General features: G+C 40.4%; 3 protein-coding genes across 14 annotated transcripts in view; 1 reads left to right on the top strand and 2 right to left on the bottom strand.

The window, feature by feature from the left end:
- LOC135348405 (sorting nexin-13-like) overlaps positions 1 to 14,975 on the top strand; it is a 55,085-nt gene that overhangs the window by 7,572 nt on the left and 32,538 nt on the right. The window lies entirely within an intron of this gene.
- LOC135348402 (ankyrin repeat domain-containing protein 50-like) overlaps positions 100 to 14,975 on the bottom strand; it is a 27,419-nt gene continuing 12,543 nt past the window's right edge. The window contains exons 2-4 of the mRNA XM_064546598.1: positions 1,335 to 1,463; positions 1,101 to 1,280; positions 100 to 1,043 (exon numbers count right to left, since the gene is read on the bottom strand). Of these exons, the coding sequence (XP_064402668.1) occupies positions 187 to 1,043; positions 1,101 to 1,280; positions 1,335 to 1,463 (1,166 nt within the window). The 3' untranslated portion in view covers positions 100 to 186. The remainder of the gene's footprint in view (positions 1,044 to 1,100; positions 1,281 to 1,334; positions 1,464 to 14,975) is intronic.
- The window catches only part of LOC135348400 (uncharacterized), a 54,684-nt gene continuing 43,153 nt past the window's right edge, over positions 3,445 to 14,975 (bottom strand). The window contains exons 2-12 of one of the 7 annotated variants that reach the window (XM_064546580.1): positions 14,836 to 14,949; positions 14,005 to 14,346; positions 12,507 to 13,370; positions 8,792 to 10,903; positions 8,462 to 8,548; positions 6,134 to 6,181; positions 5,229 to 5,635; positions 4,969 to 5,124; positions 4,641 to 4,773; positions 4,291 to 4,387; positions 3,450 to 4,156 (exon numbers count right to left, since the gene is read on the bottom strand). In XM_064546580.1, the coding sequence (XP_064402650.1) occupies positions 5,247 to 5,635; positions 6,134 to 6,181; positions 8,462 to 8,548; positions 8,792 to 10,903; positions 12,507 to 13,370; positions 14,005 to 14,346; positions 14,836 to 14,949 (3,956 nt within the window). In that variant the 3' untranslated portion in view covers positions 3,450 to 4,156; positions 4,291 to 4,387; positions 4,641 to 4,773; positions 4,969 to 5,124; positions 5,229 to 5,246. The other 6 variants (XM_064546585.1, XM_064546582.1, XM_064546583.1 and 3 more) reach the window with 6 other exon arrangements.

Here is a 14,975-nt window from a genome sequence, read left to right as displayed (position 1 = left end):
ACTCCATATTCATTATTCCCATCAGAGACAACATGTCCACCCCTTTCACTGCAATGTAGCCTAATGCCCCTCCTCCCATAGCCCATGCATGTTATAGCACAACATTAATTATTAAATTTTGGTCAATCATATTTTGGACATACATAATTGATTATACCACACAGTAAACATTAACAGTCGTACACTCTATACCAGTCTCCTCTTTAGGTGAGCAGCTGAGGGTCGATCGTCTCTGTTCTCATTTAAACAATCTATTATAAGTTCCTTGATGGGGTGAGCATCTTCGATCAGTTTCAATTCATTTTTACGATCTTTTCCGTCTTTAATGGTGTGAAGATGGCGGATAATTTGAACCATTAGAGCACCAAATGAGTAGATATCAAACATAGAGTTATAGCACGATGACTCCATGTCAGTAGCTTCTGGTGGCATGAATCCTTTGTGAGCGAATGCTTGCAGTGATACACTTTTATCATCACTCTTGGTGATTTTAGACATTCCGAAATCGCACACTTTAGCAACGGGGGTTTCCCCTCCACAGGACAGCAGAATGTTCTCTCCACAGAGGTCCCTGTGTACCACCCCTCGTGAGTGGATGTACTCGAGTGCCGAGGCTATGTCATGACAGAGGCTGGTCTGGATTGCTAGCGAGAGTTTGATGGGTTCTTTGTCAGGCTGAGGAGTGAAGTATTGTCGCAGGTTGCAGTCCATTAGTTCTAGAGCAAGGACGAGATGGTTCGTCTTGGGATGTTTCTTGGTTGCTAGGTGACGAACAATATTGGGATGTTGAAACAATTCAAGGAATTCACATTCTTTACGAAACCTCTCAGTAGAATCTGTTGAGGCGAGACTCGCTGTTGGTAACTGTAACTGGATTTCATCAGCAACTAAGCGAAGGACCTTGACTGCACAACAACCACCATCCAGTTCACCTCTGAATACTGTGCCAAATGCACCACTTCCAATAGGCTTATCTTTGAAAATAAACAAGCCTTCCGATATACGCTCCTTGTTCGAACAATCGAGTGTGACCACAGTTTCAGCTGCATCAAAAATGTTTATGAAAATTTCACGTTAGCACATATTTATAATTATTATACCTTCAACGACAGCAAGCCCAGGTTGGGCAAAGTTGATGAATTTCTTCCTGATTTCCTGTGCCAAATCTCCCATGCCCACCAAATCCTCCAGAGTTTCAGCAATTTTCTCCCATGTGATCCCCAGCACCATGTAGTTATTTGCAATAAACGAAAAAAGGTTGAACTGTTGTTGTCCTATGTCTGTGAGTACACATGTGAATACGATGATAACAGTTCACCATTTTACACACAAACCTTGAGGGTTGTTTTTCCTTATTATCTCCAGGTGATGCTGTGCCACTCCCAGGCCGACGCCCAGTTGTATCGGGTCAGTCACAGTCTTCAGTTCCATAGACAACACCTTCAGAGACAGCTCGGGAGACTCTGTATAATTATAGTAACATGAGCACACGTGTCAAGGTGTATTACAGTATAGTGTTGATTAGTTTGGATGGAAATATACAGTTCTCTGCATATCGTAAGAAGTGCATCCATATCTTTCCCTTGCACAGTGTTAGTGACTGCTTTATTATCTTGTCCTAAAATATTAACCTAGTAAGGACGATTGAAGCTACTAATACTCAGACTTCATCAAGAATGTACACTCACCTTTTTCAATCTTTAACCGCTTCGCAGGAGGTTCATCGTTGGACGTACTGCTGGAGGTACTGTCTCTGTGCTCGAAGGATGACACCAACTCAATCATTTCCATGCGCCCTGTTTCCCTTGCCAAACTAAGTGCATTTTTACCGGTTGTATCTCGAATATTTATATCAGCGTGATTGTCAAAAAGTATTTGAACAACTTCCTTTCTTCCAAATTGACTTGCTTTCATTAGAGCAGACCATCCATCATTATCTTTCATGTTCACTTGTGCTCCTTCTTCAATCAATATTTTAACGACATCGGTATGTCCATTTTGACTTGCTAGCATCAGAGCAGACCGCCCATCATTTTTTGGCATGTTCACTTGTACTCCAGCTTTTTCTATCAATACTTTGACGACATCGCTACGCCCACATAGACTTGCTACCAGCAGAGCAGACCATCCGTCATTGTCATTCATGTTCATTTGTGATCCTTTTTCTATCAATATTTTAACGACATCGCTATGTCCATAATCACTTGCTATCATCAGAGCAGACCGCCCATCATTCATTTGCATGTTCACTTGTGCTCCTTTTTCTATCAATACTTTGACGACATCGCTATGTACATTTTGACTTGCTATCATCAGAGCAGACCACCCATCATTACTTTGCATGTTCACTTTTGCTTCTTTTTCTATCAATATTTTAACGACATCGCTATGATCATTCAAACTTGCTGTCATCAGAGCAGAGAACCCATTATTATTTTGCATGTTCACTTGTGCTCCTTTTTCTATCAATACTTTAACAACATCGCTATGTCCATTTTGACTTGCTATCATCAAAGCAGACAGCCCATCATTCGCTTGCATATTCACTTTTGCTCCTTTTTCTATCAATACTTTAACGACGTCACTATGTCCATTACGACTTGCTGCCGTCAGAGCAAACCGCCCATCATTCATTTGCATGTTCACTTGTGCTCCTTTTTCTATCAATACTTTGACAACATCGCTATGTCCATTTTCACTTGCTATCATCAGAGCAGAAGACCCATCATTATCTTGCATGTTCACTTCTGCTCCTTTTTCTATCAATACTTTGACAACATCGCTATGTCCATTATGACTTGCTATCATCAGAGCAGACCACCCGTCATTTATATCTTGCATGTTCACTTCTGCTCCTTTTTCTATCAATACTTTGACAACATCGCTATGTCCATTTTCACTTGCTATCATCAGAGCAGACCACCCATCATTATCTTGCATGTTTACTTGTGCTCCGTTTTCTATCAATACTTTAACGACATCGCTATGTCCATTTTGACTTGCTGTCATCAGAGCAGAGAACCCATCATTATCTTGCATGTTCACTTGTGCTCCTTTTTCTATCAATACTTTAACGACGTCGCTATGTCCATTTTGACTTGCTATCATCAGAGCAGAAGACCCATCATTATCTTGCATGTTCACTTGTGCTCCTTTTTCTATCAATACTTTAACGACGTCGCTATGTCCATTTTGACTTGCTACCAGAGCAGACCACCCATTATTGTTTTGCATGTTCACTTGTGCTCCTTTTTCTATCAATACTTTAACGACATCGCTATGTCCATTTTCACTTGCTATCATCAGAGCAAACCACCCATCATTCATTTGCATGTTCACTTGTGCTCCTTTTTCTATCAACACTTTAACGACATCGCTATGTCCATTTTGACTTGCTATCATCAGAGCAGGCCACCCATTATTGTTTTGCATGTTCACTTGTGCTCCTTTTTCTATCAATACTTTAACGACATCGCTATGTCCATTTTCACTTTAGCTGAGCAGCTAATGGTCGATCGTCTCTGTTCTCATTCAAACAATCTATTATAAGTTCCTTGATGGGGTGAGCATCTTTGATCAGTTTCAATTCATATTTACGATATTTTCCGTCTTTAATGGTGGGAAGATGGCGGACAATTTGAACTATTAGAACACCAAATGAGAAGATGTCAAATTTCGAGTTATAGGACGATGACTCCATGTCAGTAGCTTCTGGTGGTATGTATCCTTTGTGAGCGAATGCTTGCACAGAGGCTGGTCTGGATAGCTAGTGAGAGCTTGACGGGTTCTTTGTCAGTCTGAGGAGTGAAGTATTGTCGCAGGTTGCAGTCCATCAGTTCTAGAGCAAGGACGAGGTGGTTCGTCTTGGGATGTTTCTTGGTTGCTAGGTGACGGACAATATTGGGGTGTTGAAACAACTCAAAGAATTCACATTCTTTACGAAACCTCTCAGTAGAATCTGTTGAGGCGAGACTCGCAGTTGGTATTTGGGTTCGTATTTCACTGGCAACTGCATGTAGCAATTTGATGGCACAAGGCTGTCCATTCAGTTCTCCTTTAAATACTGAACCGAATGCACCACTTCCGATGGGCTTATCTTTAAACAGAACCAAATCCTCTGATATATACTCCTTGTTAGCTGCATCAGTTGGTTTGCCTGCAGAATATAACACATTGGGTGAATATGTTTGCATGGACCTGTGTTAGCAGACCACCCTCTATAATACAGAGCCACTGTTGGTCTGCTCACCACTATACATACACAGGGTATACTAATAGTAAGGTACTCACAAAGACATTAGTGACATGGTTGGTGGTTCCTGTGATCCTGGACACCACCTCACACACTTGCTGGGACACAGCTCAGGGTCAGAGGTCAACAGGTAGCCTACAAGGGAGGGGGAGAATACACGTATCATTAGAGCAATACACTTAAGGATGGCAGAGTATCATAGCACCTGCAGCTAGTGTGTGTTCTCAAATATAATTAGCTCTGAAAAAACAGGCCCAGTTCACAAAGAAAAGCCCCACTATTATAATAACTCGGTTTTATATGTATACCCAGTGGTGCTGGTTACATTTACTATAGGATTTGTGTGTATGTGTGTGAGGGGGTGGGGTGTGTGTGTATGTACATGTACCTCTCAAGTTGTGCAGGTCTTGTGTGTAGGGAGAGTCTTCAGGAATGCTGTACTGAGCACTAACTATGGCTAGAGGGTTGTCACCAAATGGAGTATCCATGAAGCACAGCTTGAACAGTAGTACGCCCAGTGCCTGTGTGCATGTGGGCGGGTGTGTGTTGTGTGAGGATGTGATGATACGAGTATCATTGGATTGGTCTCATTGTGAGATTTCTTTAAGAGATATCCATTTGGGACTTATGCTCCACCATCCCAACCAATAACTCATTTGTCCCTTTTATAGGCTACTACTTTTATAACTACTAGTGGGAAGAAAACCTAAATTTACTATGGAATTCAGCAAAAGGTCACGATGTATGATGGGTTTTGTTCGATGGTGTAGCCTAGCAACGGCCTTAGCAACGTCAGAGAAGATACTTCATGTTGTCTCAGTCGAGTGATGGCTGATAATCGCTGAGTCAGCAACTCTATCACCGCACTACACCTAATTATACAGGAACAAATAAAGTGGAATGCTTTGGGGTCACCTCAGAGTCTTAAGCAACATGACACAAGATTAGACTACAATCAGATTACAAACACACGTACCTTATCAGGTTCTCATGATCAATTGGTGGCACTATGAGCAACTGCAGTTGCTGTCCTCACATACTTGTCTTCAATTTCCTCGGCTACATCGTTACGCTCAACAATAGGCCTCCTTAGACATTCACATATGTAAGGCCATGTCATCGGATGCTCTGAATCAGTGACTTCAAGACGCTTGGTTACCATCTTCATTAGGCGGCGTTGGTTATGGCGGTATGCATCTTCAATGTCTTCCAAGTCGGTAATCTTCATTCCGAGAGCCAGTCCCAAGTTGAACCAATCTTTGCTTGCACTTCTCAGCTTCTCACAAATTGTTAGAATATCATCTCCAGTCAGAACAATGGACGACCGTTGTTGTGCAATTTCTACTGTTTGGTTTCTGCTAGTAGGCTCCTCTTGTGACGATCCTACACACACACAAGATTAGTACATATTACATTTAAAATGGCCAGTTTTATATGACAAACTGCGTACAATAAGCATCTGAAAATGCACAAATAATTATTACAAGCAACACAACATGTGCTTGTATAATAATGGGGAATGCCGGGCATGTAGGAATCAAGTCATGTATTTTCCAGCTTTCGAATAGCAATCCGATTTTATGACAGATGGAACTGATAGAACTTTTTTTTAATAATGGTAGTAAGTACAATGGTCTTTGGTTCCTAGCACCATATCTGGTGTATATATTTATTAGCTGAAGCAAATGTACACTATAAAATCATTATTAGAGGTCACACAACAGCATAATTATATAGGCCCTTGATCGTTGTTGAACTGTACAGATAAAACATATACATTGACAGTTAATTAAGTGACATCATTTCCTCTATAAAATGTACAGTACTGTACAAATTTACAAAATTAATACTACAGTCAAACCAATGCACAGTATCTGCTACCTGACTGAGTGGTTGTGTGTGGAGTGGCTAGTGGAGTCACTGCATTACCTGTGAGGAGGATATGACAATATAACAGTCATGCACAAGAGCACCACTTCATTACACAATGTTACGGTCAAGCTACTCTTAGACCTAGGAGCTAACATTTTTGTCCGAAGCTTCCATCACTTCCATCACCTTTTAATTGTGTAATGCTGAAGCGGCTCAACTAAAAAATGTATGGTAAATGAATTGGGCAGTTGTAAGAGTTCTGTTGTCATTGTGGGGCAGAGACAGTGAACACTGTGTACAGTGGTTTGCAGAACAGTTGTCATACTCAGATAGGCAGTAGGCGTGGCTCTTAAGTGTGTTGTGGTTTTGTGGTCTTTTCACACTATAGACCTTTTATCATGACAGCAACTTTAAAAGAGATTTTCCCCATGAACTGTATGTTGAGCTGTACAACCTTTAATGAATATGGTGTATACCTTCCCACAAGAAAAGTACTGAAAAGTAGTTTCCCATGATGATTCATGAGTCTATACATGTACAAGTAAACAGATGTACTAGACCTTTTTACTCATGAATCATCATGGAATGACCTTTTTTAAAGTTGCTGTCAAGAGCTAAACTGCCCATCACTTTTAATAATCCTCTGAATATGGTGCAGCAGGAGCAGCACTGAAGAGAGTATAGTACACTTCAAATTTACTAAACACGCAGCGTTGATTAAATTTTAAACTAATTTTCAGTACTTTTCTTGTGGGAAGATATACAACATAAGTATTCAGAAGATTAATTAAAGGTTGTACAGCTTAACATATATATGTAGTTCATGGGAAAAAACTCTTTTAAAGTTGCTGTCATGATTGATCATGAGTAAAAGGTCTATAGTGTGAAAAGACCACAAAACCACAACACACTTAAGAGCCACCGCCTACTGCCTATCTGAGTATGACAACTGTTCTGCAAACCACTGTACACTGGTAATACAGCCTGCCCTAAGACTAGGCCCTGGCAAATTATGCTCTTTTTCTGCCTATTATGCTTTTGAGCACTAGCTTCCCCAATTTCAGCATTGTTAAAAAAACATAATTATTATGCCCCACATTGACGTCGATCATAAATAATCTTTTTTCAGCAGTACTTCGTAACCAAAAAATTATCTCTTGTTGTATTGTACATTTGTCAAAACTGAGGATTCAACATAATAAAAGAAAGAAAAAACGTTCAGCAGCAGCAGGAAACCATTGGATTTGCACGAAACTGACTAGCCTCAATTCCAGGCCGCGACAAGAAAGGCGGCCTGGTATACTTTGTATGCGCATGCGCGTACATTACCCCAAAAAGGGGGTAATCCATGTATTTGTGGATACTGTCAGTAAAATACTATTTGTATTCTGAAGTTACAGTCCGTTACATAGAAGTATTGTGCAAAGATGACTGAGTTCTTACGCCCTTTATTGTATCAAGCCAAGTCTCTACTTAACGGCACCCTACACTGTAAGGCTACAGATGTTATAGGAAAGGCATGATGTGTTCCTGTGGGTCCCCTGATGAGGCTGTGGTAATATGGACCAGGCAATTAAGTCTTCTGCTACTGAATCTTGCCTTTATGTTCGACAAGAAGTCATTGCTGAAGATAAAGAAGCTAATGATTACTCCTGAAAGCTTTTAACTCGACACTCAGGAAGTTATTCACTCAAGATCTACTGATGTATTAAAGAGTCCACCACTCTTCCTAGCTGGCAGCTCTATCTAGCTGTCTGGGAGGCTTTCTTCAACTGTCTCTTCGATAAACATAGCTAGAAGAAGCTGCAGCATAATTATTCTACTTTGATTAGTGTCTCTGAAAGCTGCCATTGTGGTCACATTGTCATACGTATTCTTTCCTTTTGTAACTTTGTCCGTTTTTTTACAATTTATATGATGAAATTGTTGTCAATTATTTCGCGCATGCGCATACAAAGTATACCAGGCCGCCTTTTTCAAGCGGCCTGGAATCGAGGCTAGAAACTGACCAAATCAATTTTAACCTATTATGCTCCAATTATATATACCAGCATAATGACTTAACCTACTATGCCCCAAATTATGGTGGGTTATTCGAGGCACAAAATTTTCGTGAGTTCCTCCATTTAATTTTCGAGGATATAGAGGTTTAAATAACCACACCTACTACAGTAGAGAGATTTCAATACCGGAAGTACACCCATTTTCGAGGCACTAATTTTTTAAAATTTGAGGTAAATCCTCGAATCACGAAAATTTAGTAAACAACCAGCTATATACAGTAGAGTCTTGACACTATAGTTCACTATACATGCATGCATGCAGGTTTTATTGTACCTTGTGCAGTGACATCCTTATTAGAACGCTTTGACCGAGTTTGAACTTCTTTCACTGATTTTTTGCGCTGTCCTGAGGCTAGAGGATCTGTACGTATATGCACATAGACACAGAGCGTGTACAGTGCAAGTGACAGCTATGGTAATATTGTGTCGATTATAGGAGACATTAATTCACGTTATCGAGTTACTATAGAGTTGTGACATTATTGATAATTACAACTTTGTTCGTACTACATCAATCAACAGACCCATGTACCATGTATACATGCATGTATACATGGTACATGGGTCTGTTGGGATATTATAATTAATAATTATGGCATCTCACCTTCCAGTTTACAACAAGCAGAGAGCCAATCTTTATGACCGTCTTCTAGCTCATACGTATTATTGCATAGAGTACACCTCATTACACCGTCCTCAGCCAGAACACGAGCTGGGTGGTGGGGCACTTGGGGACTTGCACTAGAGATGGAGTTTTGAGAAAGTGTTTGCGAAATGCAGGGACACAAAAATGCAAATTCAGGATCCTCATACGTGTATTTCAGGGCTTTGTAAGCAGATCGAAGACCAGATTGAATATTTGCATATATCAACGACAGTATTTCTTTTTGATTATTGCTGGAATGAATTTCGAGGATTGAAAACCCGTCAATTAGCGTGATAGTACAGTCTCGCTTTAGATGAATCAATTGTACAAAGTTTCTACTCGGCTGGTGAGCATACATTTCAATTTCCCATTCACATTCTTTAATCAAGTACACTTGGAGACAGCAAAACACTCCACAGCATTGCCAATTATTTTTGAAGTGTAAAACGAGTGGGATCAAACCGGTCTTAAGCAAATCAGCCCGTTTGTCATTGACTTGAGTTGATGGGAGCAAAGATAGAAGTGATGGCATATAGAAACGCTTCTCTTGAGTGACTTCTTGTGGAAATGGTGTGGCTATCAGCAAGTGCTTGAATATTGCAATGAGATGAATGGGTGCAAAGAGTCCATCGACGTAGTGCTTTTCAAAACTATTCTCAGATAAAAGTTCAATCGTAATCATTCCTTTATTGGTAAAATTTAACCAGGTTCCGAACCCAGATGATCCTCGCATGTATGCAGCATACTCGACAAGCTCTGTTACTTTATCGAGAAGCACTTGAGTATCACAGAATACCACATTTGGTAAAATGGCAGGATAGTAGTGAAATATGTGATGCTCATGGAAAAATTTTAAAGCTTCACACAGTGCATCTTCGTGAAAATTATGTAATACTTCTGCAATTTCTGCGCATTCATTCTTGCTTAAAACTTTTCTTTTTTCATCGTTCGAAACCTTCTCGACAATAATTTCCAAAACAAACCACCAAAAAGGGACCAGGATTTCATTCTTATTCAGCTCTTGAGATGCTTTGTGAATACATTCACGAATTGTCTTTGCCACTTCCTTACTGTCAGAATCGCAGTTCTTACAATCCACAGGAAATATAACATCTTTTAACCCCAAATTGAAAAACATAGTCAACTTTTTAATGCTATCTTTATCTGCAAAGTTTAACAACGTTTTATTCTTGTCGGATAATGTTTCCTTGCATTTAGATTTATGGTCTTTGTGAGTACCAATGCATACCAGCTTGCACTCTTTACTGTGAGATTGAATCGACTGCAAAAGATACTTGAAGTTATCCAGAACTGAAAGATGTGACTTGAAAACTTCACCAACTGGCTTATTGTCCTTGTAGTATTCAACCAGCGGATGATCGTCCAGGCAGTCAGAGAGACGAAGAATGTACAAAGCTACAGAAATCTTGGGCATGAAGAGTGGTAGAAGATTATGAAAATGTGGTTGCCCACCACTATCGATTATGTAGATCCAATGAGATCCAAACTTTTCTTGAACTGCAGTACGATCAGCGCCAGAAAATCGCTGAATATTCGCTATTACATTCGAAACCGTGTTCAGAAATTTACTCTTCTTTTTTTCTTGCTTACTAAGCGTTATTTTTGCTCCAGCTACTGATGGTTTAGTTGCTCTCGCATCAACTGGCGCACCGATTTCATTGCTAGGTTCAAGTTGCTTCAGAGCGATGTTGAGTTCTTGTGGAATAGCAGATGCTTTAGAGTTAGGATCTGAGCTGGTCACATGAGATTTAATAGCATCAGCAACAATGCGTTGTAAGTCATCACTAACTACTGGTTTCCATGACCTAGAGGGATCTTCTTGAGCTTCCGTTTTCAGCTTTGTAGTGTCACGAATTTGTCGTATCCTCTCTGCTTTGGTAGCTAATGGAGTGCTATTTCGATCATCAGGAGGAGGCAGTCCCAGAAGGAGATGCTTAGTGGAAGTTTTACCAGTGCCTGCCATTCCAAAGAATAAGATATTGGTAGTGTTCACACGGACAAATCCTTCCTTCATGGCTTCATTAAGAGCTTGCTCAGACTTGGATGATACTGAAATAATAGGAATATCGACTGATTCAGAAACACAGCACACTCGACTATATATATGTGGGCATGTATCATTACACAGGTTCAAGTGTCCCCCGGAAATTCCCAGCTATACGGTATGCTATACACATACGTAATAATTATACACATGCATTACAAGGACCACAGAACTATTCACAACAACATGCAATCTAAATGAAAGCACCGCAGGTGCTGATGCCTCGGTGGAGGTGCCAAAGCAAAGCTACATAACATATAAAAGCTATATATAGCTTTTACCAAGAGTAGATAAGAGTAAGAGTGTTGAACTGCTGTAGTAATCGTGGAACCGCGTAAACTGTGGTTTGTGGTTTGTAGCACTGAACTACGCAATCACAGCATGTGCAGTTTCTGGGAAGTGTTGCTAACATAACAAATTAGTACTGAATTACTATCAAGTGATGACGCAGGAGCAGGCAAATGCTGTTACTAGCAGTTCAACACTCTTACTCTTATCTACTCTTGCTTTTACACACACATGAACACACATTATAATTATCATGATGAATGCAGGCAGAATCCAGAATGAGGGAAACTCGAAGAGTGGGTATAATGATAGTAACTTGATGATCGCTCAGAGCTTCCACTGGAAGATGGTCATACAGATTGATACACCAATATATTTATGCTTCAAACTTTATCATGGCACTTATAATTTCACAAAAATCATTATAATAAACATTCATGAGCAAACTGTTTGCAGCACATGTACTACATCACACATGTTGCAAGTCAGGATGAGTGCACTAAAAGTGCAAGTCGTTGCGCTTTAAGGTTACGGTAAACTGTTTGCTCGTTAATTATTCATGAGCTAGATATTTTCCAGCTAGAATAAGCTGAAAGTCCAGCTGAAACGCAGTAGTCATTTCTTGGCTCAAATAGACATTTTTACTAGATAGCTTAGGTCAAGAGTTCATTAGGAAGAGTACGCAACTCCACTTAAAACCATAGGGGGCGTTTCTCCAACCTTCCATCGCAACCACATGCTGTTATATAAACTGTGAAATCCAATTTGCAATGAATACCGTATAGCGGGTAATTTTCGTGGGGTAAAATATTCGTTATTTTCGTGGGCAGGCTGAGAGTCTGTAGGTGGGGGGATACCATAATTATATTGTGTAATGTCAGTCAGGAGCGGGATACAACTTTTTACCTCACATGAATATAGTAGCATACATAAGTCAAAGGATTGTACTGAGTTAGGGGTCAGAGAGGGTCTGCATGTAGACAAGGAATATATATATTTATGACAGTATCATGTACAGGTTAATTTAGAAGGTGGGATACATAGAGCTGCCAGTAGGAAAGGCAATGAATAACATAGTTACTAATTTTATTCATTGCCTTTCCTGCTAGTTGCGTGTTATTCTGCCTCGAGGCGTAGCCGCACAAGGGATACGGTAAAGCTGACTGTGTGTGTGTGTGTATTCCAGCTGTAACTGCTCAACGGTTGCAATGCGACAAAAACTAACAGCTTCTATAGGCTTCTAGCCACGTTCTCTTGGATTTTGATTCGTGGATTAGCAAACTAAAGCTTCTTTCTCGAGTTATGGCTAGTTTGACTCACATTGAAGGCCTTCCAGTCTCCTCTTTAGGTGAGCAGCTGAGGGTCGATCGTCTCTGTTTTCATTCAAACAATCAATTATAAGTTCCTTGATGGGGTGAGTTTCATTGATCAGTTTCAATTCATATTTACGATATTTACGATCTTTAATGGTGGGAAGATGGCGGACAATTTGAACCATTAGAGCACCAAATGAGTAGATATCAAATTTCGAGTTATAATACGATGACTCCATGTCAGTAGCTTCTGGTGGCATGAATCCATTGTGAGCAAATGCTTGCAGTGCTACACCATGAGTATCATTCTTGGTGAGTTTAGACATTTCGCAATTGCACACTTTAGCAACGGGGGTTTCCCCTCCACAGGACAGCAGAATGTTCTCTCCACAGAGGTCCCTGTGTACCACCCCTCGTGAGTGGATGTACTTGAGTGCCGAGGCTATGTCATGACAGAGGCTGGTCTGGATTGCTAGCGAGAGCTTGATGGGTTCTTTGTCAGGCTGAGGAGTGAAGTATTGTCGCAGGTTGCAGTCCATCAGTTCTAGAGCAAGGGCGAGATGGTTCGTCTTGGGATATTTCTTGGTTGCTAGGTGACGGACAATATTGGGGTGTTGAAACGACTCAAGGAATTCACATTCTTTACGAAACCTCTCAACAGAATCTATTGAGGCGAGACTTGCTGTTGGTACTTTTGTTTGCATTTCACTGGCAAGTGCATATAGCAATTTGATAGCACAAGGCTGTCCATTCAGTTCTCCTCTGAATACAGCACCGAATGCACCACTTCCGATGGGCTTATCTTTGAACAGAACCAGGCCATCTGATATATACTCCTTGTTAGCTGCTGCAGTAGATGAAGATGGTTTACCTGTAAAAAATATATAAATCATTACTATAATGAAAGCACCGCGGGTGCTGATGCCTCGGTGGAGGTGCCAAAGCTACATAACATAAAACTACTAATAGCTTTTGTATATACACATTATAATTATCATAATGATAATTTTCTGCATAGCAATTATCACTGGGAAACTCAAATAGTGGGTAATGATCGACCATGATTGTTGTTAAAAACGATTGATGCCAAAAGTTCAAGTCTAAAATTAATGGCTGCAAGTCAGCAGAGCCTTGCAGCTCTCTTCTCACTCTTGCAGCTACCAATAGCTAGCGTTCTAGTGCAGAGCTAACTACTAAGTAGAGTAGCAACACTCGGTGAACAAGTTTTGCTACGGACTCTTCTGAAAAGGCTGCAATGGCATTCCATGTAAGCAAAACTAGGCATAACTCGAGAAAGAAGTTTTATTTTGCAAATCCACAAATAGCGTGCCAAGAAAACATGACTAGAAGCCTATAGAAACTCTTACTTGCACTTCATTGATCCTTGAGCAGCTGAAATAGTCCACACACGCACGCACGCACACACACACACACACACACACACACTACCACATACCTCGCTTGCGCATATGCGCACCGAGGCATAATTATGATTGTATACTCACATTTAGTCAAATGCTGACAGATTTGATCAGCTACTTCCTCTTTTCTTAATTTCAGTAACAGCTCCAGTAGAACTTTGTGAGTTGCTGTAACAGGATCGTGTCTTTTCCAGAGAATCAAGCATTCAGTCATGGCTACTTGAATTCCTTTTCTATAGGACAAATCCTTCACATCGGCTAATTCAGCAGGAGTCAGTCCCATTGCACTCGAATAGATTATCACCCCATCAAAATATTTGGCCACGTAGGGAATATCAGACTCCACTATTTCACTGTTGAGTTGCTCGTCAGTCAGACTGTGTCGCCTTACTAGTTCTTGGAGAGTGACTCGATTAACGGGTGGTCCTGTAGAAGCAGAACATTAATTAGTGTTCGGGGTCGATCAGCCGTACAATTCATATATGTCCAGCATTGCACAGTCATGCATTATTAGTATAATTGCATGTTGTCCTATTATTCACTGTGATTCGTACAGTGATTAATCGCGTATCAGTAATTGCATGTCGTCATTAACGACGTGCAATTACTGCCTTGACGACCGCACGTTCAAATAACGGCCACGGCTAATTTTTTTACTGAAACTGCAGCTAAAAATGTCCTTAAAACATCACAAACGATTAACAATCAATAGTATGGCTACTCGTGCAATAAGGCACTCATAACAAGCACTGGCAAGGTTAATAGCACTCTGCTGCGCCTCGTGCAATTAGTATCCTTGCCATTGCTTGTTACTCGTGCTATTAATCCCATATTGCACTCTTAGCCATACTATTAATTATACTAATTATATTGAGGTAATTATAATATTAACCATTTTGCTTGCTGTAATTATACCTTCAGTAACTGTTTGAGGTCGCATAATTTTTGTAGGAAGAGCATCTACATCTTTCTCCTGTACTGCGTTGGTGATTGCTGCTACCTCTTTAACCAGTGAAACATCATCTTGTCCTAAAAAACGTTTGAGTTGGAATTAG

Source organism: Halichondria panicea, chromosome 15 (assembly GCF_963675165.1).
Source record: "Halichondria panicea chromosome 15, odHalPani1.1, whole genome shotgun sequence".
NCBI lineage: Eukaryota > Metazoa > Porifera > Demospongiae > Suberitida > Halichondriidae > Halichondria > Halichondria panicea.
The sequence above is the reverse complement of the archived record's forward strand: the minus strand, read 5'-3'. Positions and strand labels throughout refer to the sequence as shown.